The sequence below is a fragment of the Chanodichthys erythropterus genome, chromosome 3, assembly GCF_024489055.1.
Source record: "Chanodichthys erythropterus isolate Z2021 chromosome 3, ASM2448905v1, whole genome shotgun sequence".
NCBI classification, from domain to species: domain Eukaryota; kingdom Metazoa; phylum Chordata; class Actinopteri; order Cypriniformes; family Xenocyprididae; genus Chanodichthys; species Chanodichthys erythropterus.
This window is the reverse complement of record NC_090223.1, coordinates 26,517,743-26,544,174: the sequence shown is the minus strand read 5'-3', so window position 1 is coordinate 26,544,174 and position 26,432 is coordinate 26,517,743. Positions and strand designations below refer to the sequence as shown.

Here is a 26,432-nt window from a genome sequence, read left to right as displayed (position 1 = left end):
AGGTTTTTGCTACTAAACTTAGCGTCTGCATCTGCATCAGTAGTGATGATTGGCTGTACAGCGCTGGCCTCTTACACAGGCACGCCTCTTCCCCCATTCCTGCATTCTTCCTCCAAGCCCGTGTCTACCTGATGTGATGTCTACATGTGCATTCCATAGTTCAGCACGAAACTGTTAACGGAGCTGCAAATAGCTATCATTTGGTTATTCCCCATGGTCCAGAAAATAAGTTGTGTTTCTCATTTCACGTGTCACAATAATAAGTTATAATGAGTAACACATCATAAAGGTTGCCTTGTCAGAATTTTTCAGTAAGTAAATTGGGTTTAAATATCAGGAGTTCCTGTCGGGATGAAAGTAACACTTTTTTTTCTCCCGATGCAGTGCAACAAGTGTTTATTTTGTCCCACTGCTATTGTGGTGACTTTCTCTGCGTTCCAGCATTTATTAAAACATGTATGTGTCATACTACAGAATATGCCAAAAGTGAGGGTCAGAAAGACAGACAGAGGTCTGATTCAGCCGGATGTTCATGAGAGGACGTTTCTGGACATGTTGTGTTGCTGATTTCTCACCATTTATTCACTCAGTCTGTTTACATTTACCATTGTCACATTTAGTTTTTAGCCATTCCTTAGCTTTTGCACACCCACCTCTGAATTTGCAGTGTTTCTATTCAGATGTTTTGATGCATATTTTGAATGTATGCATAAAAACAGCTGGATTGGAAACATGACTGTTACATTATGTTGAGAATTTATATTATTCTAATTTAATTTTCATTTTTCACACTGTTGAAAAAATGTTTTCAACAAAAAATAAATTGACATTCTTCTCCCCCCCCCCCCATTTTACATATAATATATATAAACTTTTATATATACTTTATATATATATACACACTTTTTTTCAAAGATAAAAGACAAAATATGTTTGCAGTTACATATTAACAAGGTCATAGTCAGGTATAGCTATATTTAATAAAAATAAGACTAACACAAAAAATCTAGCTTGTAGCCTATTGTTGTGTTACTTTTGACCCACCTGACCGGGTCGAAATGTGCAATTTATGCTCAAAGTGAAAATATACTGAAGCCATTCAGAATACCACCTGGTATTGCTGGTCCACACTTGTTATTGACCACAGCAAAAATATGTTGCTGTCTAAAACATTACCTTTTAAGATTACATTTTTGTGAAAAATGGTACTTTCGTCCCTGCTCTCCCTACTCATTGCTTATTTTTTCATGCTTTCAGAAATATTTCAGCTGTCTGCAAGTTACAAAACATACTCGAAAAAATATAATATTTAGGTTACAGAAAAAAATGTTAACCAACAGACCTTTATTACAGCAGAATTGCTAACTGTTTTACGGCATTCACACATTCTTTATCCATCACTTTTAAAACTTCCCTGAAAAAAAAAAAAAAAAAAAAAAGTAAGGAAAAATCCATAAATTTAATTCCATCAATTAAACATTTGAATGACTGAAGAAACGGTTGTTCGTAAAATGATGTAGTTCTGGCATCTACCAGCAGGGGCCGTAATATCCATGCTAACAAGTCAAGAAAAACAAGATGCAGTCGTTTGTAAAGTAGTAAGCTAGGCCTATCATTTGTTAAAATAACTGAGAGAGAAAAATTTGCGTTTAGGTTTTGTTGGTTAGGCCTTCTTCACTTCCTCCTTTGGTTACTGCCATAATCCGCAACGAAAAAGAGGAAGCATATTTCTTTGTCATCACCATTTACATACTTGGATTGTAAACAGAGAAATGCACTGATTGTTGAAATTTTTGAAATGTTTGCTTGAGATCTAGGCACACATTTAAATATACTAAATCATAAACACACGACCTGTCATTGTAAACCAGTTTTATTCAGATGTTGAAGAAGCGGGTGTGAAATTGAACTTGACTGATTTGTATTTGACCCAATAGTAGTGTTACATCAGTGCTGCTAGCCAATCAGGTCTAAGAATGAACGGAAGGCCCCGAACTTGCACGAAGCTCTCCGAGAGGAACTTGCGGATATATAAGTTGCTCTCAAGGGGCGGCGATGAAAAACGTACTTCAGAATTGCTTCTGCAAACAAACTTGAATTTTGTTTTTGATCTGAAGAAGTAAAACTGTTTATTTCTTTTAAAGATCAGAGAATGAATCACTTTCACCTGTTCGCGTTTTTAATTTGGCTGTTAATTGGGGACAGCCAAGCAATAATCAGGTAATTCTCTTATTTATTATCGATGGAAGCGCGTTTTGTGTTTCTTGCACTTATTTACATAAATATGTATTTATTCATGAAAGAGTTTACTTTCTAAATCTTAAACAGCACCATGATGAATCTGCACATTAACTTTCGCTGTATTTTAATTTTATCTGTACCGCAATAAAATGAAAGTCTTAAATCAAAAAAATCCGACGCATTAAATTTCTTAATATTAGTCATGCTGCAACTGTTGCTTGGGACGTTTTGTGTAAAAGCTTACTAAAGCATCAACTGGTGCTTTGGATCAGGAAGTTGAACTAGCGATGTGTGAACTGCAGTGCGACATTGTTTAACTTGGTCTAATGCAAACGAGCGACGCAACAAACTGAAACGCTTATTTATAATAAAATAATCTTGCATCACAGTTTTAAGAGTTTCTTTGATTACAATCGAAGCGTTATATTATTTTGACGTAACCATGTCCGATTCACGAACGAGTCATTCTCAAGATTCGGATCTTTTTAATGAACTTAAAGATTCGTGAATTGGTAAGCGCAGCCAAAGTTCTGGCAAGGTTCACTCAGTTATGAACAGAACGTTTTAGTTGGGCGTTCAATGAAAGGATTAGTTCACTTCTGAATGAAAATGTCCTGATAATTTACTCACCCCCATGTCATCCAAGATGTTCATGTCTGTCTTTCTTCAGTTGAAAAGAAATTAAGGTTTTTGATGAAAACATTCCAGGATTATTCTCCTTATAGTGGACTTCAATGGCCTCCAAATGGTTGAAGGTCAAAATTACAATTTCAGAGCACTTTCAAAGGGCTTTAAATGATACCAGACGAGGAATAAGGGTCTTATCTAGCAAAACGATTGGTCACTTTCTAAAATAATATATAAAACCACAAATGCTTGTCTTGCCACACATGATGTAATCACGTTGGAAAGGTCACGCATGACATAGGTGAAAGTACCGATCCAGTGTTTACAAAGCAAACGTGCAAGAACCAAGTCAAACGGCTTCACACAAAAAATGTAAAACAACGATATCAGACAATTTTGAAGTTGGAGGAGAAAATGAGTTTTTCGCCCTACAGCGGTACTTCCACCTACGCCACACGTGACCTTTCCATGTGATTATGTAATGCGTGACGCAGAGCAGTGCAAGATGAGCATTTGTGGTTAAAAAGTATAGATTTTTTTTTTTTTTTTTTTTTTATGAAAGAAAATGACCAATCATATCGTTATTTGTTATTCCTCGTCTGGTATCGTTTAAAGCCCTTTGAAGCTGCACTGAAACTGTAATTTTGACCTTCAACCGTTTGGGCTCCATTGAAGTCCACTATAAGGAGAATAATCCTGGAATGTTTTCATCAAAAACCTTCATTTCTTTTCGACTGACGAAAGACGTGAACATCTTGGATGACATGGGGGTGAGTAAATTATCAGGAATATTTAATTTGAAAGTGGACTAATCCTTTAACGTCTAACTTTTTTTCTTTTTTTTTTTATGTTACTACTTACTTTCAGAGAACATTCAATTATAACATTCCCATAATGTTGGTAAATGTATAAAACGGAATGGTCCCATAATGTTCGCATAACCAAGAATTTTTTTTTAAAACATATAGATGGTTAGAGGACGTTCTAATATAAGGTTTTTATGGGAATGTTAGCAAAACGTTCTTTGGAACATATTTTTGTTATCTGGAATAATCATTACGACATCTTAGCAAAACATAGCAACGCCTTTGTAATGATGGAACGTGTAAGCACTCTTCGGGAAAATAATTTTTTGACAGTTTTATAGACACTACTGGAAGCAAGTACACATGCTCAGATGCTTTCTCGCTGCTGTATCTCTAGAATTCCTCTGTACAAGACGCGCACTGTGCGCCGCATGTTGGCAGACAATGGGAGGACTATTGATGAGATCAAATCCATGGCCAGAGAGAAAACCTCCAAAGTCAAATTTACAGCCCCTTTCATAACAACACGACCACCACCAACAACACAACTACCACCACCTGTAGAGAAACTCACCAACTTCATGGATGTAAGAGAATGTGGTATTGTATCTCTTGTTTTATGCTTTTGATTCTTGCATAAGGCATATAACTAGTCCGGTTGTCCTTACTCCCTCTTCAGGCCCAGTATTTTGGAGTGATCAGTATTGGAACCCCTCCTCAGGACTTCACTGTGCTGTTTGACACTGGATCATCCAACCTCTGGGTTCCATCTATCCATTGCTCCTACCTGGATATAGCGTGCTGTGAGTGATGTTTTGCATGACGGCATTGATCTGTATTTGATTTATTTATTTTCTTTAGTAACTTTGTTCTTTCACTGTCTGTCAGGGTTGCACCATCGCTACAACTCTAAGAAGTCAAGCACGTACGTTCAGAATGGCACGGAGTTCTCGATCCGGTACGGCAGAGGGAGTCTCTCTGGCTTCATCAGTCAGGATACAGTCACTGTGAGTAAAGACAGTTCATGAAAGCTGTAATAGCTTCAAAATAACAAGGAAAGCACCATAAAAGCATCATACAACTGACTCCAATGCTATATTAGAGGTCTTCAAAGAAATCTGATAGCCTTATGTAAGAAACTTATTAAAATTCAAGTAGTTTCTTTTGAACTTGTTTAGAAATGAACCAATAATGTTGCCATTGCTGATGCCAGTCTTATTTTTAGTATTATTTATATAATATTATAGTATTTATTAATATCTTGGCTTTCATTTTTATATTTTCAGTTTTCATTTTAATGCTTTCTTTTTAATATTTTCTATTTCAACTTGAACTTTTTATTTTATTATTTTTTTATATATTTTTTTATTTTTTATAAAAAAAATTTTTTTGTAATATTTAATATTTAATAATGTAATATTTACACCGGCGGCCAAAAGTTTGAAATATTTAAAACAATTTTCCATTAGTCTCTTATGCTTACCGAAGCTACATTTATTTGATCAAAAACACAGTGAAAACATTGATATTGTGAAATATTATTCCATTTTAAAATAAATATTTTCTAGTTTAATACACATTTTAAAATGTGATTTATCCCATTGATGTTCAAACTGAATTTTCAGCATCATTACTCCAGTCTTTAGTGTCACATGATCGTTCAGAAATCATTTTAATATGCTGATTTAGTGCCTGATTGAAGTGCTTCTTGAGCATCAATTCAGAATATTAAAATCATTTTTGAAGGATCATGTGACACTGAAGACTTGACAACACAGGAATAATTACATTTTAAAACTTTTGACCATCAGTGAATTTGTTTCGGTCTGTAGTTGGCAGGGCTGAAGGTGCCAGACCAGCAGTTTGCAGAGGCGGTTAAACAGCCTGGGATTGTGTTCGCGGTGGCACGTTTTGATGGCGTCCTGGGAATGGCATACCCCACCATTTCTGTAGATGGGATTACGCCAGTGTTTGACACGGCCATGGCTGCCAAAATCCTGCCCCAGAATATCTTCTCTTTTTATATCAACCGGTAAGGCTCTCTCTTCTGCTCTTGGGTCACGGTACTCCATTTCAAGTTTCGTTTTACTTGTTTTTCAGATTATTTTAGCCAATGGGTGGACATTTCATATCGTAATGGGACAGTTTGGGAGGGAACTCAGAAATGACCTTGTTTTCCTTATCTGAGGTTCCTCTATTTTCTTCTCCATTTTAGTTTCATAGTATTGAAGAATGTGGCTGTAAATTTAGACTTTATATTTTGACCTTGTGCATGAAAGAATTGTATTTATTCTTGTTAAACGGTAACTCATGACTCTCATTACTGTTTGCATAGCAGTGCCACCCCCTCCTTAGTTTCCAAAACGCATGTGCATGTTATGGCCAATTTATCACACAATAGTGGATTGTTCTGTCTGTATAAAAAGCTTCTTTTACTAACTGAATGATTTGTGACAAACGTGTGACATTTTGTGACATTTTGGTGACCAAATGTCTTTGAATGTGCGTAAAACCTAAAAGTCGTCGCAGCTGCTTAATGAACATGGTAAATCTTATTAATAAATGTTGTGTGCAGAGACCCTGCCGGTGAGGTTGGAGGTGAGCTGATGCTGGGAGGTTTTGACGAGCAGTATTTCGATGGCGATCTGCATTACGTCAATGTCACGCGAAAAGCCTACTGGCAGATAAAGATGGATGAGTATGTGATCACCATTACTGTGTTTCAACAGCCAAGACTGTGGCTTTTCAAGGATGAGCCCTCGTTTTGGACAGAGAGAAATTGATTTTGGTTTACCACATTTCACAGGGTTAAAGTGGGTGGCACTCTTACCCTCTGCAAAAGTGGATGCCAGGCAATTGTTGACACAGGAACGTCAATGATCACGGGGCCGGTTCAAGAGGTGCGGGCCCTGCAGAAAGCTATCGGAGCCATACCACTGCTTATGGGAGAGGTGAGGAGAACTCCAGCTAAAATATCAAAACGTATATACAGGGTTCCTGTGGGTTTTAAAAAGTCTATAAGAAGAACATATATTTGTCAATGACACTTAATATTTTGAATCATTTATTTTATGTGTTTATTTTTGCATATAGTGGGACAAATGTAAAGATTTTGATGCGTTTCCTCCTCTGTAGTACTGGATTGACTGTAAGAAGATTCCATCACTTCCTGTTGTTTCCTTGAGCCTGGGAGGACAGATGTTCAACTTAACTGGAAAGGACTATGTTCTGCAGGTACGTCCCCTTTTTTACAGAATTTGCTGGGGTTTCCTTGTAGTCTGCTGAGGTTAGAAACGGGTACTACTTCTGAAATTAATGCAACATTAAAGGGGTATGTCACCGCTGGCAAAATGGGCTTTCAATAAAACTTGGCTGTCTATACAGTAGAAAGGTGGAAACGTTTTTGAAATCGGTGCTACCGGACTACAGAAAACAAAGGAAAAAAAGGCTGTTGTATCCCAAATAGGTAAGAAAACTGCAACACCCATAATGCACTGGGCATGTTGCCGTCCAAGGCCATTCCAACCAGTCTGCTATGGACACGCTTGACCAGAGTCAAATACTGCCTTGCTTTAGTAGGAAATACTTCTTAGCAAACTTTAAGTCATAATGGAGTCGCAGTCGACTTACGTTGTTCCTGGTTGCAAAAATTCAAAGCGTAAACGTTTAGTGGGAGTGAGTTACTATGGTTTCCAGTGAAGGATTCAGTTCGTTGAATGTAGGCAGTGGGAAAAGGCTAAAAAGAATCGTAAATATGGAGAGAAAGCCACAACTGGAAATCTGAAAAACATCAGTGTTTGTAGTCAACATTTCAAACTGAATGACCATGAACACCGTATTTTAGGCCAAAGGGAGGGGAAAACTAAAAGAAAGTTTTGTCATTCTGTCAGTTCCACCTGAAGTAAAACGCTGCCGTGTACAGGTAAGAAAGCTGTTGTCATAGTGTACCATTTTCACCATAAAAAAAGAATTCCTGTAATTAATTACTTAGTAATGCATTAGACTCAACACTGGTGGGTGGGGATACAAAAATGCTGTAGTTTTCATGAAAGCCCTGAAGCTGTCAAAACTTGTCATCCGGTGGACTTTTGCTGACAAATAAATGAGAATTTGACAGTGAATCTCAACCTTTTTTGAGTAATGGACCCCCGTCATATCTGGAACCATCCTCAAGGACCCCAGAATAAAACTGGCCCCTTGGTATCATTAATGTCTTTGTGACAAACAAATGCAATCAAGTGTAATTTACTGCTACATTAGGTGACTTGTCCTATATTCATATAGTCAGTTATACATATATTGTCTTCTTTTATGGAAACATGTCAAATGTCAAAATATACACGCACAAAAAAAATCACATTCAGATATTTTATAAGGACCCCCTGGCATTATGTCAAAGGGTCCATGGACCCCTGGTTGAGAAACACTGTTCTAGGCAACATTGATGATGAGTGAAAATTGTTCATTTACATATACTACTGACATTGTAACAATACAAAGTGGAAAAATCAGCAAGTTGCATTTCAAGTGAATAATTGAAATCAATTTAGCTTATTTCTCTCTCTTCGCAGGTGACTCATTTTGGTATGAGTGTTTGTCTGTCTGGCTTTATGGCCATGGATATCCCGCCTCCCGCCGGGCCACTGTGGATTCTGGGAGACGTGTTCATCGGCCGCTACTACACTGTGTTTGACAGGGAGGCGGACCGCGTGGGCTTTGCTCCTGCCAAGTGAACAGAGAGTGAATGACATTATGCCATTGTACTGGATCTAATGGACCATTAGCTATACTGAAACCACTGATTTGTTTGAAAATGTATTGCCATTTGAAATCCGCAGCATCAACATGAGGACATTAACAAATGTTTGAAGTGACAGGATACTTTTTCAAGATTGAAACTTGTTTACCTAGGGTCTCTACTTCCCCTTGAAGCCTTATTGTGTTTTTATTTTGCACTAAATTTCAATAGATGGAGACAAACTATGCTTTTTTATTTTTATACTTTATTAAATTTACTACAAAATTATTAATAGCTAAAGATGGATTAAATTGCTGGTAGAGTTCTAGTTTTGTAACTCGTGTATTTGAGTTTTCTCTTGTCAGTTGATTTCTGTATGTGTATCATTTTGATAATGTTGACACTGGTATATTATACTCGATTACTCAAACTGAAGTGAACTTTCTGGTAAGAAACCAAGTAGTTTTGGTCAGCTTTGTCTAATCATTGAACTACAAATTGCTGCAAAATGTCTTCCAAATGTGGAGTTAAATAAAGTTTTTTTTTTGTTGTTTGTTTGGTTTGTGTTTAGCTCAAACATTGTATTTCGATGGCTGTCTACTGTTAAATTTTTCAAAGTAAGTTCAAGGAAGTTAATGTCTTGTAAATACACAGGGAAATGTCAAAGTGGTCATTGCCATAAACCAGTTGTCTGAGAACTGAACTAAATTGCTAGAATGTGATTTGTTGAATCCAATGTGGGGTAAAACCAGTGCAAGCAGGTTTTTTTTTTCTTTTTCCCCCAGATCTTTATTTGTAGAAGTTCCTCAAATAGCTTTATATAAATAAGATTTAGAAATGTCAGATTAAAAATTGGAGTTTATATATATATATATATATGTGTTTGTGTGTGAGAGATCTTTCTAAAGCGGATTTCATTTGATTACATCTCTAACCTTACAGTAAGAGACCGAGCAAAATGTCCATCATATGACACATAGGACATTCAATTTGACAGTCTGATGTGCCACCATATCATTCTCTAACATGAACAACCACAACAAATGTTGATTTATAATTCTTACCTTAGGCTGAACTTCTGTCATGCCACTGAAGTTAATTTGATTTCCCTTCAACAGATCTAATTTCAAAGTCATGAAAACTATATGTGATTATGAAGATACACTACCAAGTTTGGGGTCAGTACAATTTTTTAAAAACATAGCCTACATCTATAGTGCAGAGCACAACAATACTTCTCTTGTCCGCGGAGGCGCCTGCGCAATCCCTTCCACTGTTTTCTGATATTTTAGGTTTTTCCAATGAAACACAAATTATGTTATTTATAAGAATAAAAAACAAATAACTGCTTGTAATAACGAGTGAAACGTTGCATCATTAGGTTTTAATTAGGCCTTTTAAGAATAAAATAAATACAAATAAATAAAAATTTCCTCAATGTTTTAGACCACATAAAGCCAAAATGAGTATTTTAGGGGCCACCCACACATTTGAAACGAATTTTAAAGCATAAACTAATTTGTTTAACCAAAAATACAAAAAAAAGGCTCAATTCTTTTTTGTCTTTGTTTACTTTCAATTAAAATCAAATTAAACAAATGCCTTTATTTGTTTCTTCGATTTGGTTTAGTTAGACAATTAAATAAGTCGTATTTTCTTGACGTAGGCTAATTGAAGGAATTACACGGACTGATGCAGCTTTTCTGATGCAACAGCTTTCCGTTTCTGACACGCGCTTGTCACTGAAAAGGAGGAAAGCAAACAGACAATTTGAAATCACATTGCTCCTACTATTTCTGTTAAAAGTCTATGCTTTGGTATATAGCCTTATAGTCACTATACTATGCTCTTATGCGATTTGCATTTACAGCCGTTCAGTGTCATTCATTTCAATGCAATCAATGTCTAATATTTATAAAGCGAGGCAGCACAAATGAAACCTTTATCGGTACAAACGATTGCGACTGTTTGTAGTGAAATTGGAGCATGTGGGGGGCTGAGAGACCTCAGAATGAATTGCCAATTCTTTTAATATTTTAAAAACCGAAGCAGCACAAACGAAAATTTCACCAGCACAAACGGAGCACAAATAAAGGAGACTATTTTCGGTGAATTTGGAGAATGTGGGGGGCTGGGTGACCTGAGAATGACCTATAAAAGTTAATATATAAAAAACCGAAGCAGCACAAACGAAACTTTTACCGGCACAAACGGAGCACAAACGTTTGAGACTATTTTGGGTGAATTTGGAGAATGTGGGGGGCTGGGTGACCTGAGAATGACCTATAAAAGTTAATATATAAAAAACCGAAGCAGCACAAACAAAAATTTTTACGACACAAACGAAGCACAAACGATTGAGACTATTTTGGGTGAATTTGGAGCATCTGGGGGGGGGCTGAGTGACGCCATCATCTATAATTCAAAGTCTAATATTTTAAAATCGAAAGCAGCACAAATTAAACTTTTACCGGCACAAACGAAGCACAAACGTTTGAGACTATTTTCGGTGAATTTGGAACATGTGGGGCTGAGTGACCTCAGAATGACCTATAAATATTATTTTAATATCTAAAAAACCAAAAGCAGCACAAACAAAATTTTTAAGGCACAAACGATAAAGACTATTTTGCAGACGTTTTGCGTTGGGTGGGGGGCCAACTTCACGCAGGTTTCAGAAATCATTCTATTATCATGATTTGATGATCAAGAAACATTTCTTATTAATGTTAAAAACAGTTATGCTGTTTAACATTCGTGGATATGATACATTCCCCTGTTAATTTGATCAATTTAATGCATCCTTGCTGAATAAAAGTATTAATTTCATTAAAAAAAAAAAAAAAAAAAGATCTTACTGACCCCAAACATTAGCGCAGTGCTGTATGTCAGCTATTGGAATAACTGAACTCACTGAATTAAAGACTTGAACAAATATCACAATAACACTAAAACAGTTTTACTCCATTTTATTTTAATCCTTTTCTCTGTATTGCAGCACAGAGACCAGAGGCACAAATCACTCCTACAGAATAAATGATACAAAGTGCTGTTTAATAAAAATAAAAATCATCAGGAAATAATGAAACAAGTACAGAAGCATCACATGCAAAGTTCTAGGCTGAACTGAACTCCACTAGCAGATATACTTTGGATTCGGTGCTGCTCTTTCATATTTTGCTAGATAAATGTCTATCTGCTACATTACACAGGTTGACACAGGTGCTCCGGTTACACAAGCAAAATAAATACTTCGGTACACGTGATCTCCTGGCTGTGAGTTTTGGCGTTTCATAGCAGAGACGTAGCCTATTTTATATTTTGTTCTATCAAACGACACTCTCCGAGCACATAAAGTATGATCATAACAAGACATACATAAATAGTTTCACACCTATTTTTGGTTACATCTGTACAATCAGTACAAAAATACTAAAATGTCTCTGTTTTATTAGGCTATTGTACATCTTTTGCACACAATACCTTTCGGTTCATCCAAACATTCCTTATAGCCCACACATCCTCATACAATATATAGACAAGAGGGGAAACATCCTTCCATTTCTGTTTTCCTAAATCTTTTAAATGATTCTACAGATTTAAGGAGGTCTGCATGGGTTGTCTTGGTTTATCAGGCAGCTTCAATACAATAAAAATCACATCTGCTCTTTGTTTAGCCATTCTAAAGGCATTTAAACATTTTTTTGATGATTAATTCAGGTGTTTAGCTTCTCCTCATTTCAGCAGTGTGAAATAACCCGTTTCAACCATTTCAATAACATCATATTTCTATGAGCGACCTTTAAGAGTATGAAGAAAAGCAATGTATGCTATATTACCAACAAATAAAAATGCTTACATAACATTACTCCAGTAGCACTGCTTATAATACTAGTAAAATGTGTTGTCAAAAGTACCAACCGCAATACAAAGTCGATAATGAAATTTTAAAAATGTGACGCTTTGAGCGCTGTTGAGCGGATTCGTGAACACCTCTGATTGGCCACTGTGTTCATGCACTCATCAGATATGTATGTGATTGGCTACAATGATCAACGCTGATCATTGTAGCCAATCACAGACATGTCTGATGAGCACATCAAAACAAAGGCCAATCAAAGGTGTTTACGAATCCGCTGCTCAGCGCTCAAAGCGTCACAGTTTTTAAAATTTCATTACCGACTTGGTATCACAGTCGATACTTCTGACAACACTGTAAATTCCTTTTTTTTTTTTTTTTTTTTTTTACTTTATTGTTTTTCTTTGCAATTAATTTTGAGTAATGGACAAAAATAATCTGTAAGCATTCATGAACAAAGCAAGGAAATACTGAACCATGTTCCACATAACAAAAAAACTAGAGAACATAAAACCATGAATTTATCAATGTAACATGCCAAATTACCTCCATGGAATTTCAAAGCATTTAAATTTAACGGAAACATGAGATGACAGTGCCCGAATTCATAATGAATATCACATACTGATCAATGAAGTTCGAATCGGATCCTCCACTAGATAAATATATAGCCTTCATGCCACTTCACTGTGCATTAAGAAAGCTAAAAACACCTAAATGATATATGATGGGCCATATAAAATATGACCAACAGATGAGTTCATAGTACCTGAAAATAACTGCTGATGGTATAATAGAAAAACAGCTGAGGTTACTGATCTGCTCAGAACAGGACACACGTGAAAACATTGCCATTGTTTTGGTTTGTGTATTAACTGTGGACCAAACCGTGGTAGTGTTTGTGCATGAGTTGTTAAACAGTTCTCAAAAGGCTCTCTGGGTCGGACAATGCGCAGTAAAGCGTGTATCCCAGTTCATCTATTTCCTGTGGCGTTAGCTCACAGAACAGATTGACTTTGAGATTTAGGATGCTAGGTAGCCTCCCAGCCTCTAGGTGTCCCACTAGTGCACGAAGTAGCTGCATGAAACGGTCAGCAAGTGCTTCCTGAGTCCAATCACCCTCCTGTTCGCTCAGAAGGAGGATTGCGTTAGTGAGCTGGCTTGCGTTTAATCGTGTTAACGCTGGATTCAGTTTACACACGGCTTTAACAACTTTAAGACATGCGCAACGGCACCCGCCATCTTCCTGATCGAGGGCACGTAACTTCGCCGTTTCCGCCACACGAAAACTTTGCCGCCACAGGTTCTCGTGCCGTTCGGCAGCCAATCGATGCGGTTTGGCGATCAGCGAGACACCGTCCTCCATAACAAGCAATGGGAGGAAGTCCACGTAAAGGCGGCGGTCCGTTTCGTACTGCACTTCTAGCGTAAGCGTTTCCGATGGGACCACGGGTCGAATGACGTAATCTAAAACGCTACCGATGGCGGGCCAGTTGATGGAGCCGGCGACGAGCTTCTCGAAAACTTCTAGGACGCTCTTTGGGGAAAGGTAACCACCCACCATGCAACGGTCCCAGTAACTGCTTCCACGCGGGAAGTACTCAAGGTTTTCCCGACGAACCAGCCAGAAGCCTGGAACGTTCATGATGGTGTCCTCACCAGGAATGGGTGACCAGAGATTCTTCTCAAGGATCATGGGTACCATCAGCTGGGCGTGATCAGCAGTCACCACCTAAAAATAAAATGAAAATATGTCACTGCTTACACAAACATTGTCAGCATCTGACATTTTCCCTCTGAAACGCTGAATTTATGTTTATATACAATGCACAGTGTTTCCGTAACTGAAAAAAACATTTATGAATATGAATGCAAATATGAATATGTGATTGGTTGTCGGTTGCTAAGCGTCTAGCTGTAACATTCTAACGCTGCATCGTTTCACACTCTACAAGTTTGACACCACAAAAGCGGTGCTAACCCTGCTCCGGAGCAAGATTTCATAACCCTGGTGCTAACCCAACTTCTAAATTTCAAGTGTGAAACGTTCCCTTACCCTGGGTTAAAAGTGGTGTTTAGAACGACGATAACCCAGGGTTAAATGCAGTGTGAAAAGCCCTTCTGAATGTTTCTCCTTTGTTCTCACCTGGAGGTCGTCATACAGACTACCGCTCAGGTACATTTCTCGTAGTGGCATATCAGGTAGTTTGGCATGGAGGAACACGCGGAGCTCCGCACAGATATCCAACGCGGCACGGCGAGCTACGGCCTGCTCTTCCGAGGGGATCGCCACTCGCTCATGAAAGAAGTCCCAGAGGTGTTCCTGCAGCGAGAGACGCAGCCGTGCTCTCTGGAGTTCAGCCTTACCAGAGCTGCCACCACCACGGCCCATAACACGATGTAAAGAATCTAAAATAAAAAGCAGAACAAAACAACAACAAAAATAGACTTAAATGGCATTGATCAAGCATATTTAATTAATCAAACACCTTTCAAAAGGTCAACACCTGGAAGATTCATTCTACTCAATCACAACACATAGCCTAAAACAACACAATCTTTAATTTTCCAGACACAGATTGATACTAGGCTTGGACTATGATGGAGGAGAGATGGCACAGGATGGTGAACTAATCATTCAACAACTGACTGATTAGTGAGGTAAATTCTGAATATTTCCATTGCTTACTTGACATTGATAATTCATTGATAACTCACCAATTAGTCAAAATGATTATGTACATCCTTAACGCCCAGAAAACGAATAAAGGGGCTACAGAAACCTACAGTGTGTTAGTTAAGGAAGGGTTTAAATACCCACTGAACAAGTAGAGAAGACACTCCGTTATGTACAAGCCTGGTAAACAATAAGGATACAGGTTAGGATAGGATAAACTAGGGATAAACCATGTCCATGGTGGCCCAGGATTGAAAAAAAATAAACTAATTCAAAAGAATGAAAATGAAAAAATAACTTTCCTCAAATCTATGAAAATTCTTAATTCAATAATATGAAATAAAACAGAATTAAATTTAAAATAATGGGAAAATGACATTTTGAGGTCATCAGGGAATTGAAAGGCACACGTTGTCTCATGGTCTTTGCATTGAAAAGCACAGGATGTTGTGTCTACAATGCACTTCATTACCTGGCTTGAAGGAGCTGGAGGAGGTAGGGAGCGTCTGTAGAGAGCGGCTGATGTTCTGTTTCATGTCATGGTTCAGCGTCCGTGGCGACGACCCCAGCCAGCTCGGCTCCTCCCAGCTTCTCCGTCCTGATGGTTCGGCTTTAGTGGGACTGGATGGGGCACTGAGAGCCCGATCGTACATCTGAGACAAACCAAACTTAATTATACACCTATAATAATTATAATAATAATATCATCATATACACAGGAAGATCACAGGAAATGTGATTCCTTAGGACAGCATTACATCATGTTCCTGTACTCACTCTTTTGACCGCCAGTGTGGCGATCCCGAGCATGGCTGCTCCCCCGACTCCCAGCACCAGCTTTGCGTTTGAGAGCACAAAGTCGATCGCTGTCCCAAGCCCATTGTCGTCTTTCTTCCCCTTTCGATCGCCGTTCACTCCTGCCATCGATCTTTCCCTCTCTCTCTGAGCAAGAAAGCAGGAAAAGAAAAGACAAGACAAGAAATTGATTTTTTCATCAACTAAAAGTTGTGTAAGATGCAGAGCTTACATGCAGTTTACTTAGTGGTGACATCACGTGAGTCACAATGTCACATGACATGTTCCAGTTAGGTCAAAAAATAGCTTGTGTTGTTATTGGTCAGAAGTTTAAACACAGTATGGCGATAATAAGGACTGCCTGATGGCCCGGGGTCAGCGTGAAAGACAATCGGGGCAGTTTGGGAATTTGTAATTGGTCAATTGTGAAATATGTTAAATATATTAAAATTGTTTACAACTGATAGAAAACCAGATGAGCATCAATATACAGTAGAGGTGCATGAGGTCTTAAAGTGACAGCAGCCAAATATCCCTGTGTCCTTAATGTTCATCAAACACCAAAAGAAAAATCACTCAGTGCTCTTCACTGAATCACTTTTGAAGCATTAATAAGGATTAATATTTAATTTATTCAATGAAGACTGTATCCAGTGTTATTTTACAATTGATTATTCCATTTCTGTAATATTTCTTACATGAACACAACTGTTAGACCTACCTGAAAATCTTAAAGCACTGTTTATTTCATTCGAGTCTTTGCTTTATTTATTTGTGCCATTGCTTGTAATTTGTTTATTTGTTCTTATTTTATTACTGACTGTTTACTTGTCTTTCATAATGTTTGAACTTCATATTAGATATGCTAGCAGTTTTTGCTGTAATATCAGGAATTGTAAAAATATACCAGTCTAGTTTTGTTGTCTTTACTGTATATATTCAAATAAGAGGTTACGTGGGTTAAAAATAAAAACAATAACTATTTTTATTCACTAGCTGCGCCAGTAAAAATCTGAAGCAGAAAAAATCCTAAACATTAAGCTCTTTTTTTAAAGTTTTATTAATATTTTGAATTAGCTTTTGTTTTTATTTTTTTAGTTTTCATTTTAATTTCAGTTTAATTTTTTAGCAATGTTGTTATGTGCTTTTGTCATGATTAAATATGTTTATTTAGGTATTTTTATTTTAGCTTTTATTTATTTCCAGGGAGCAATTTTAGTGCTTCAATTTAGGTGCCAATGCAATATTTCTAATTTTGAATTAATTTCAGTTTTTCACCAAATATCCATATTTTATTTAATCTTCATTCCAATTACCAAAAATGTTTTTAACAGTTGTAGTTAATGATAACAACCCCAGTATAGACATGCACCTCCTGCGGCTGCAAGCTGATGCTCATCTTACCAGCTATCAGGCAGACTGTCTGGTGCTGATGGGCCACTTCTTCTACACCAAGCCGCCCAGCCTGCTGTTGAGGAAGAACTGGCCTCTCTTCAGCGCGTCCTCCCTCTCTGCTGGGGCGTTGAGGGTCTGACAGCGTCTGAACTCTCGGGTCACTGCGCGCCGGTAGTAGTCGCGGTCGGTGTACTGTAGGTGTTGACCTGCACGGAGCAGAGCTCGGTACAGCTGCAGCACGGCACTGCGGGACCAGCCGCCCATCAGGGAGGGTTCAGAGCGGGCAGAGACAGACGTCTCACACGCACCTGGAAAAGAAGATGGACACTTTAAAGCCGGCATGAAACGGAAGTTGCAATAGTCTTTTCTTCCCTATCCTGAAGTATATAGGGTTGCAAAATTCTGGGAATTTTCAAAGCTGAAAACTTTCCATGGGAATTCAAGGGAATATATGGGAATTAACGGAGCTACAGAGGATGTTTTGTATTATACATTTTTGCAATATTACTTGAAACTGTCTTTACTAACTGATAAAAGACTATTTATTAGGTGCACTGAAAGGAATAATATTAATACACATCATCTGTGCACGAGGTAGGGCCTTAAAAACATCAGCCAATCGTTTACGCGATCATCACGTAAACGATTGGCCCTCTGGCTTGTCAATCACTACCATGACGTTCCTTGTGAGAGACGTGCGCACTCCAGGCTATTGAGGCCACACCCCCTGCATGCACTGTGCACTCCCCAGTCCATAACATGCACATTTGATCAAAAATACAGAAAAAAAAAACAGTAATATAGTGAAATTTAACTACAATTTAAAATAATGGTTTTCTATTTTAATATACATTAAAATATAATTTATTCCTGTGATCAAAGCTGAATTTTCAGCATCATTACTCCAGTCTTCAGTGTCACATGATCCTTCAGAAGTTATTCTAATATGATGATTTATTATCAATGTTAGAAACAGTTGTGCTGCTTAATATTTTTTATAACCTGTGATACTTTTTCCGGATTCATTGATGAATAAAAATGTAAAGAACAGTATTTATTTAAAATAGAAATATTTTGTAACAATATACATTACCTGTCAAAATTTGGGGGTCAGTAATTTTTTCTTTTCCAAAAAAAAAGAATTTAATACTTTTATTCAGCAAGGATGTGTGAAATTGATAAAACAAAAAGTGATATTAAAGTGATATTGTTAGAAAACAATCTATTTTGAATAAATGCTGTTCTTTTTAACTTTTTATTCATCAATGAATCCTAAAAAAAAAAAAAAAAAAAAAAAAAAAAAAAATTATTACAGGTTCCAAAAAAATATTCAGCACAACTGTTTCCTACATTGATAATAACTGAGTATCAAATAATCATATTAGAATGATTTCTGAAGGATCATGTGACACTGAAATAATTAACATAACAATTGCTGCAATAAAAATATTTATTTTACATATTTACTAAATTAGAATTGAATGCGAAAAAGAAATGTCATGTTATGATGACCAAACAAAATGTTTATATTTATGTTTGTATATGATACATTTTATATAAATATTATACATTTATATAAATTTCCCCAAATTTCCAATAAATTCCCATTAAGTTTCCAAATTGGAATATTTCCAAAATTCCCCAGGTTAAGTCCCTTTGCAACCCTAGACGTATATCCAAGTGAAACGGCTTCTTGAATAAGAAAACAATGTAAGGCGGGACTTGATTTTGTCCATCGGGAATTGATTGGATGGGTGTGGTTTGCTATTGCCGGATGTCATGTGAGTGACAGGTTGCCCCGCCCTCACGCCAGTAAACACATCATCAGAGAAGAGATGTCACTGAAAGAGGGAGGAAAATTATTTTGATTAAAGATTAAGAGCACGTGAATTTAATAAAATAATGATGTGCACAGATAAACACTGCAATATTCCATAAAAAAAAAAAAAAAAGAATTTAATTCAATTTCATGGTGACTTTGGACGGACGACAACAGGTCACTGAACACACCAAAGAAGCGTTGTGGTAAATGCAGTCATAATGCTATCAGAGATTCAATAAACAGCTGACACACCCAAACCGCATTCAAATGACCACAATTCAGCGCTCTTCTTCAAACTCAAAGCAAAACACATTATTATGGTACCAGACCAATGCTGGCGCGTGCGGCTTCTTGACCACATTATCAGTCAAATGACCCTGTAGCGAAGCGTGCAACATCACAGCACTAGTTACTTATGATCATAAAATGTTGGTGTTTTTTAAAATATATGCATCACATTTAAATGCCTTGATTGATACCTGAATAAGCTGACTGAACTATCGCCTTTTAACTACTGCGATTTCCAGTGCAATAAAACCTGCTCCGCACTTAATATTCAGGAATATGGGGTGAAAATAAAAACATAATGGTTTATACAGTAATAACGCTCTCTGCGGGTAACAGTGTATGAAAACGAGACGTTTACAAACAGAGCTGCAGTTATTTTGCATGCTACCGTTAGCTAGCCTCATCTCCAGTGACCTTCTTTAACTGTGTGAATGTGCCAATAATCTCAACCTCTCGGGTCTCACATGTTCTACAAACTCATATCCGGAGACAACAGAAACTTTTACTCACGTTTGAATTAGACAGAAATCAATGTTTGGCTTGTCAAGGGTGGAGGAGATCTGCCTTCAGTGAAGGGTCGACCAAATGCCGCTCCGGAAGAAGATAATTAGTGAATACTTCCGGTTTGTAACAGGGGCTGTGTGCTGACTATTTAGTTAGCATTACCAGTGTTTTTCGGGACTTTCTACAATGTATCATGGCTTTTTAAAAATAAAATATTGTTTTTTAATACCTTTAAAATGCTTTTTATGGATTTTATTTTACCCTTATCCAGTTGAAAAAATAGTAAATTGAAGAATACTGTATATATAGGCCTAATAGTGTTTACAACACTTTGTTAATGAACGCTACAGCATACTGCAGCATAAACTATAGTGAACTGATCAACTGTAAAAAATACTGTAGTATACTTTAGTTTTTACTACAGTAAACTAGTGTATTGTAGTATAATATACCTTATAGTTGTAGAAAATTTAGTACAGTATTGGGTAAAGTAGTTTGTTTATATTACTATAGTTGTTATATGAACAGCAACTATAGATTTTCCACAACAAATGAATTCAAGTACTTTACTATAGTATAGTTCAAAAACACTATAGTATTTACTATAAATTACTATAGTTTTATTTTACCCTGGGTATCCAGACGTTAAATCTTAAATAATGAATCTCTATTATGAAAATAGTAATTATAAACATAAAACACTTCAATATTTATTGTGTGAAATTACATATTTGAGTCTTTATATTACAACACAGTCAACAAAGAATAATTCTGACCTGAAGTTTTATCAAAAGTTGTCAAACGATCATGCCAAACAATCAAGATGAAATATAAGATTTGATGTGTGAAAAACAAAAGAGGTAAATATCACAAATATTTTTATTGTTCTTTTCTAAACAGACTATAATTGTGTCAAATTATGCATTATCATTTAGATCGCTTATGAAACTAGCCTTACCAAAACAAATGAATAAGATTTTTTTTTTTTTCTTCCAAAAATGTAACATTAAATACAGAATCTGTACAAACGATTAATGGGCTTTGTTAGTTGACAAGTTAAAAAGATTCACAGGAAACACTCAGGAACCCAATCTCCAAATTCGAGAAACTAAAAGAGGAAGTTAGGCTAATAATAATGTAACAACATCATAATATAGCACAATTTTTCAAGGTATGCCTGATCAGGATGTGTTCAGCCTGAATGTCACAGTTGTTCATTATCTGGATGTCTGGATAACAAAGGGCACCTGCAATTTCACTAAAAATAATTTGGCCTTTCTCACGTGAGACACACAAGATTACTCGCTCAATACATTCTTTGTTCAGCTAGCAGGAGACACTCACACAACAGAAATCATCACCACACAGCACATCACATGACATGTTTTAGGCTTCCATGTCTGTTAGGAACTTCTAATCCTTCATCTACCATCTGATGTATTTTAGTCAGATAAGGAAACTTCAATGTCCTTTACAGACAACCTGATTACAGTGTGCAAAAGTTAAATGTCCAGATTATATTACTGTCATAATATGATATCCTAAAACTGATGAATGAGAATATAAAGTAATACTGAGCTAATTCAACTTAAAGTCTAATCACATTTTGCAGGTTATTCTGAATGACAGATGGATGTGAATGCAGAAAGAAAATGATATGTGTGCATAGGACATCAGATTAATAATCTACAGAGAACAAGACTGCCATTGACTGAACACACTGTTACATTTCATTCCTTTCATTTCCTCTATTTATAAAGCACTTTACAACTTCATAGCTCAAAGTGCTGACCAATCATGAAAAAAATGTAAAGGATATAAAAACAAATCAACACACCTGTATATACAGTAGCAAATCTGTTTAATGCATGCATACTAATAAAGATCATCCACACAGAAAATCTAGGAAGGTCAATTTATATAACCTTGACTTTAAAGTAGCTTCTGCTGGAGTCAAAAAAAAAAAAAATGTAGTTTTAAAAAATGGTTTTCAGTTGTAGAAATTATAAATAAGGCTGATACTCTTTTATTGCATATAAAGAAAAGGAATGTCAGTGTGACAATATTCCTGTTATACTGACCATGTCTATTGAGAGACAGGAAATTAAATTCCTTAATTGGAATCACTAGGTTCAGATTACGGTCCTCTTCTTGTTTGTTCACTGCGACAAAAGGTTGTTGCACACTAGCTCTCATCGCATTGACTAGTCGACATATACTTTGGAGGTCTTTACTGCTCTGAGGTGAGTTAAATGTTCATATATTGTTTTTTGCTTAATGTTTCTTTTCAGATATTAAAATACACAAGTTTGTCGAAGAAAAAATTAAAATAACTTTGCACTGAAAATCAGAAAATGGTGTCAACCAAACTTTAAACCACTAGCCATGTGCATTGATTTGTTAGTGTACTATATATAAAAATGTATATTATTCAATAATACATCTGAACATTTAAAAACGGATGTACACAGAGCCAGTTGTGTTTTAAATCAATAAATGAATGGTAGTTGGAAGCTCAATCTGGAAGCTCATTCATTTGCCCTCACAATTCTGCAATTATGCATTGTGAGGGCATGATTTTACTTTCTTGCTTTTTTTTCTTCTAAAAACAGACATCAAATTACTTGCAATATACAGCTTAAATGTTGGATTTTTTTCTTTCAAGATCAGTGGTTTGATGTTTTTTTGTTTATTTGTTAGTTAGTTAGTTAGTTTGTTTGTTTAGTTTTTAGTTGTTGTTTTTTTTGGACAGCCACAAAACAAACAAAATCTTTTTTCTTTTCAAACATTTATACAAATATATCCTGGCTTCATTTGTGATTGAAAAACATTTTGAGAAATACTGGAGGAAAAAAACAAACATATATGCATACATTGGAATAACAAATCTGTATGTATAAAGTATTAAGTTCATTGCAAAAAAAAAAAAAACTGGCTTAATTTAGTCTCACAACCTGGCCTGGTATAGGATGGTTCAACTGTTTTAAGCAAGGCAATGCCATGTTTTGCAGGCAATTACTTTTATAAGAATATTGTATCATTCTTTTTTGAATAAGGAGTATGTAAATGTATGTAATTTTTTCAAAAAATAATGTGTGTGTATGTATGTATATATATATATATATATATATATATATATATAATATATATACGGCAGAGAAAAAGTCATGAAATGAATGTTGTTTTTCTTGCAACAACATTGTTTTTCTCAAAAACGTACTTACATGGGTGTTGTTCCGATTTAAAGTGAATGAATTCAGTAGTAATCAATCACATCACGTGATCAAGGTCGCCTAGAGTGAACTTCCATGTCACCAGGGAAAAAAGAAAGGCAGCATTACAAGAGTTACAAAAAGAGACGGAGCGTGATTAAATCAGCCAAAATCGAATTAAACAACTAGGAACATGCAGCATGAGACATATTCCCATGACAACTGGCTATACAAATAGCATCCTATTCCCATCATGGCCAAATGACCAAAAAGCATCTTGACAGAAGTTAATTTGGTGTATCTATGTTTAGAATGTGTAAATGCCATCAAGTCATCATGTACATTCATCTTTAAATGTGTTGTTTGCCTTTAAAACATTTGTAGAGTTAAAGTACATTACCAAACCACACTGAGACTTTTGTGCTGTAAATAAGACAATTTATTAAGCCATGTAATGAAATTATTGAATTACACATTACAAAAAAAGTCATGTGTTACATGTACCCTGAGAAAATACACTGGGTGTAATCATACAAACATGGTATCTAATTGAAATCACATGACACAACTTAAGCATGTGGTATAAAGTTTTATGTTTTATCCTCTACTCTGCAGGATGGCGTTACCTGATTATCCAATTCCAGAACTGGATGTTACTCTCCAGGAAGCTAGCCGGGTGCTTCAGCTCACCTTAAATCCCGACCAGTACCAACACTATAAAACTGCCCTCTTTCAGCAGAGAGATGCACTCCAGGAAGTCCAAAAACACCTGAAGGAACATGCATTTGGACGTGAGAACTGGGTAACTGAGGAATTCAAAAAGAGGCTGCTCTCCTGCTACGATCCCCTGCCCACTTCCACCGCTATTCCTTCTGTCCTGCCTTCCACTAAGCTAAAGGGGGAGTTCGTGCAAATAGAGCGGGCTACGGCCCTGCTGTGGGCAGCTGCTAAGCTGTACAGTGAACCATGGCTGGTGGAAGGGGATGTACCAACTGAGCGAACACAACAGTCACAGGTTTTTGCAGCTAGCCGCCTACCAGGCAAGGGCCAGGATGAGCTAAAGGTATTTTTTTTTTTTTAATTAACCTCCGATTTTTACTATTTTCAGTTACATTAAAAAAGTAAAACTTATATTAATGACATATTGCACTCATCTAATTGTTTAATTTTCTTGGCCTTAATGTTCCAGACATACCCAGACAGCCTTCACGCCATATTGACCTGTCGAGGGGGTATATTTCAGATTCAAATTTTATGGAAACAAAGTTCAAAGGAATCTCTTTCTCCTTTGCCTCTCAATGACATCTACGCCCAACTGATGCATGCAATGAGTCACCCAGAAGCGGCCCCAGAACAAGACTCCTCCACTATATGTGGTCTGTCTTCTCTTCATCGCCAAACCTGGCATTCTGTGAGAATGGATATCTTAAAGGAAGGGGGTGAAGCAGCAGTTTCACTTGAAATGATGGAGAGTGCCATTCTGGCTGTTTCCCTGGAAGACCACCCAGCTCCGGCTGATCTTGCAGAAATACTTAATACAGTCCGACTAGGGGAGAAAGATGGCAGATGTTTGAGATACTATGATAAGGTATGTAAAAAATTTTTTTTAAAAATGGATGTTTATACAAATATAACCTTATAATTAGTACTGTTTTGCAGTAATTATTGGTATTTGGTATTTATTATTATTTGGTATTTAACAAATTACAGAAATGATGAATTCCATCACTTTTTAAATTCCATGTGTTGGAATTTTAATTGGATTGGTGCCCAACATGAAGTTGAATTGGAATTTTTATTAAAATTACACAAATTTACTTTTCTGCTCTTCAAAGAAACACAAATTGTGCATTACTAATTATGTGCCCTTCGATCACGCAAATCAGTTCTGAATAATGCACAACCCTGCTGCTAATTAGATTTTTTTTAAACGTATTTAAATGTTTAAATGTTTTTAAAGGTGCCATAGAATCGAAAATTGAATTTACCTTGGAATAGTTGAATAACAAAAGTTCAGTACATGGAAATGGCATACAGTGAGTCTCAAACTCCATTGTTTCCTCCTTCTTATATAAATCTCATTTGTTTAAAAGACCTCCAAAGAACAGGCAAATCTCAACATAACACAGACTGTTACGTAACAGTCGGGATCATTAATATGTACACCCCAAATATTTGCATATGCCAGCCCATGTTCAAGGCATTAGACAATGGCAGGACATCTGGATCTGTGCACAGCTGAATCATCAGACTAGGTAAGCAAGCAAGAACAATAGCGAAAAATGGCAGATGGAGCAAATAATAACTGACATGATCCATGATATCATGATATTTTTAGTGATATTTGTATCGTTTCTTACTGTATTCACGGAGACAAGAGCTGTCGCTATTTTCATTATTAAACACTTGCGGTCTGTATAATTCATAAACACAACTTCATTCTTTATAAATCTCTCCAACAGTGTGTAATGTTAGCTTTAGCCACAGAGCACAGCCTTAAACTCATTCAGAATCAAATGTAAACATCCAAATAAATACTATACTCACACGATCCGATGCATGCATGCAGCATACATGATGAACATTTTGTAAAGATCCATTTTGAGGGTTATATTAGATGTGTGAACTTTGTTTATGCTGTTTAAGGCAGTCGCGAGCTCGGGGGCGGGGAGCGCAAGGAATTAAAGGGGCAGTAGCCTGAATCGGCGCATTTATAATGATGCCCCAAAATAGGCAGTTAAAAAAAAATAATTAAAAAAAATCTATGGGCTATTTTGAGCTGTAACTTCACAGACACATTCAGGGACACCTTAGACTTATATTACATCTTGTGAAAACACGTTCTAGGGCACCTTTAAAAGATAAAATCAAGTACTATTGAAATTAATGGATTAAATGACTTCCTATTGTAATGCTAAATCAGACTCAACTGGCTGTAATGTTTAGATATGAATGAAAGAATGACATAACTATTTACCATCTTCATCAACAGGTGGTGAACTTGGTGGTTTTTAAAGATGGCCAAGCAGGCATGTTGTTTGAGCATTGTGCCCTAGATGGAATGGTAGCTGGACTTGTTGTTGAACGTCTGTGGCAGCTCTCGGAATCTGAAAACAGAGAAATAATAAACACCCAAACCAATGGGTTAGGTACATCCTCAAATGGTACTGGTACTCTTCTCCCTAAACCTCTGAAAGTGCCATTGAAAGGCATTACTGTGCCGAATCAGTCTGTTCCTAGTCTTCTACAAGCTAGCCAGTCCGTCATGACTTTTGAAATTTCATCTTACCCAGATGTGTTCACCACCTTAAGGGGTCACAGAGGTCTATATGATGCATGGATTAATTTCACTTTGCAGCTGTCCTTGAGGCAAACACTTGGGGATGCAGCTACTAGCCTTATCATGGTGACACCTACTCACATGCGTCACTTCAAACACGGCCGCTGTGATCCCACATACTCCACAAC

The 26,432-nt window shown here is 36.6% G+C and overlaps 4 protein-coding genes across 5 annotated transcripts; 2 read left to right on the top strand and 2 right to left on the bottom strand.

The window, feature by feature from the left end:
• The first annotated feature begins 1,998 nt into the window (after nt 1–1,998).
• Nucleotides 1,999–8,963, top strand: napsa (napsin A aspartic peptidase). The gene is made up of 9 exons (XM_067381549.1): nt 1,999–2,220; nt 4,072–4,261; nt 4,354–4,477; nt 4,563–4,681; nt 5,507–5,706; nt 6,250–6,372; nt 6,481–6,625; nt 6,810–6,908; nt 8,246–8,963. The coding sequence occupies exons 1-9, from the start codon at nt 2,153–2,155 to the stop codon at nt 8,405–8,407; spliced, it is 1,230 nt and encodes a 409-aa protein (XP_067237650.1). The 5' UTR covers nt 1,999–2,152; the 3' UTR covers nt 8,408–8,963.
• Nucleotides 8,964–12,598: 3,635 nt separating this feature from the next.
• Nucleotides 12,599–15,872, bottom strand: mief1 (mitochondrial elongation factor 1). The gene is made up of 4 exons (XM_067381545.1): nt 15,726–15,872; nt 15,421–15,601; nt 14,418–14,680; nt 12,599–14,003 (listed from the first exon to the last, which is right to left on the bottom strand). Exons 1-4 carry the CDS (start codon nt 15,870–15,872, stop codon nt 13,185–13,187), a joined length of 1,410 nt encoding a protein of 469 aa, XP_067237646.1. The 3' UTR covers nt 12,599–13,184.
• Nucleotides 15,873–17,189: 1,317 nt separating this feature from the next.
• On the bottom strand, nt 17,190–19,839 carry LOC137017370 (mitochondrial ribosome and complex I assembly factor AltMIEF1-like). Of its 2 annotated transcripts, XM_067381548.1 has the most exons (3): nt 19,759–19,839; nt 18,861–18,979; nt 17,190–17,446 (listed from the first exon to the last, which is right to left on the bottom strand). In XM_067381548.1, the coding sequence occupies exon 3, from the start codon at nt 17,400–17,402 to the stop codon at nt 17,190–17,192; it is 213 nt and encodes a 70-aa protein (XP_067237649.1). In that variant the 5' UTR covers nt 17,403–17,446; nt 18,861–18,979; nt 19,759–19,839. The 2 variants fall into 2 exon arrangements, with proteins under 2 accessions (XP_067237649.1, XP_067237648.1); XM_067381547.1 differs by lacking the exon at nt 18,861–18,979 and having other exon boundaries at nt 19,759–19,837.
• Nucleotides 19,840–21,973: 2,134 nt separating this feature from the next.
• LOC137004223 (peroxisomal carnitine O-octanoyltransferase-like) lies at nt 21,974–26,332 on the top strand. Its single transcript, XM_067364413.1, has 5 exons — nt 21,974–21,995; nt 23,580–24,027; nt 24,154–24,552; nt 25,957–26,222; nt 26,323–26,332. The coding sequence occupies exons 2-5, from the start codon at nt 23,581–23,583 to the stop codon at nt 26,330–26,332; spliced, it is 1,122 nt and encodes a 373-aa protein (XP_067220514.1). The 5' UTR covers nt 21,974–21,995; nt 23,580.
• The last annotated feature ends 100 nt before the right edge of the window (nt 26,333–26,432 follow it).

What these genes read in the sequence shown, in the direction of transcription:
- napsa (XM_067381549.1), top strand. Translation starts at nt 2,153, where the DNA reads ATGAATCACTTTCACCTGTTCGCGTTTTTAATTTGGCTGTTAATTGGG. An exon ending in TTCTCTTTTTATATCAACCG is followed by an intron (nt 5,707 to 6,249) that starts GTAAGGCTCTCT and finishes TGTTGTGTGCAG; the next exon opens with AGACCCTGCCGGTGAGGTTG. An exon ending in GAAAGGACTATGTTCTGCAG is followed by an intron (nt 6,909 to 8,245) that starts GTACGTCCCCTT and finishes CTCTCTTCGCAG; the next exon opens with GTGACTCATTTTGGTATGAG.
- mief1 (XM_067381545.1), bottom strand. Translation starts at nt 15,872, where the DNA reads ATGGCAGGAGTGAACGGCGATCGAAAGGGGAAGAAAGACGACAATGGG. An exon ending in CCACACTGGCGGTCAAAAGA is followed by an intron (nt 15,602 to 15,725) that starts GTGAGTACAGGA and finishes GGTTTGTCTCAG; the next exon opens with ATGTACGATCGGGCTCTCAG. An exon ending in CTCCAGCTCCTTCAAGCCAG is followed by an intron (nt 14,681 to 15,420) that starts GTAATGAAGTGC and finishes TTTTTATTTTAG; the next exon opens with ATTCTTTACATCGTGTTATG.
- LOC137017370 (XM_067381548.1), bottom strand. Translation starts at nt 17,402, where the DNA reads ATGGGCGGCTGGTCCCGCAGTGCCGTGCTGCAGCTGTACCGAGCTCTG.
- LOC137004223 (XM_067364413.1), top strand. Translation starts at nt 23,581, where the DNA reads ATGGCGTTACCTGATTATCCAATTCCAGAACTGGATGTTACTCTCCAG. An exon ending in AGGGCCAGGATGAGCTAAAG is followed by an intron (nt 24,028 to 24,153) that starts GTATTTTTTTTT and finishes TTAATGTTCCAG; the next exon opens with ACATACCCAGACAGCCTTCA. An exon ending in GTTTGAGATACTATGATAAG is followed by an intron (nt 24,553 to 25,956) that starts GTATGTAAAAAA and finishes CTTCATCAACAG; the next exon opens with GTGGTGAACTTGGTGGTTTT.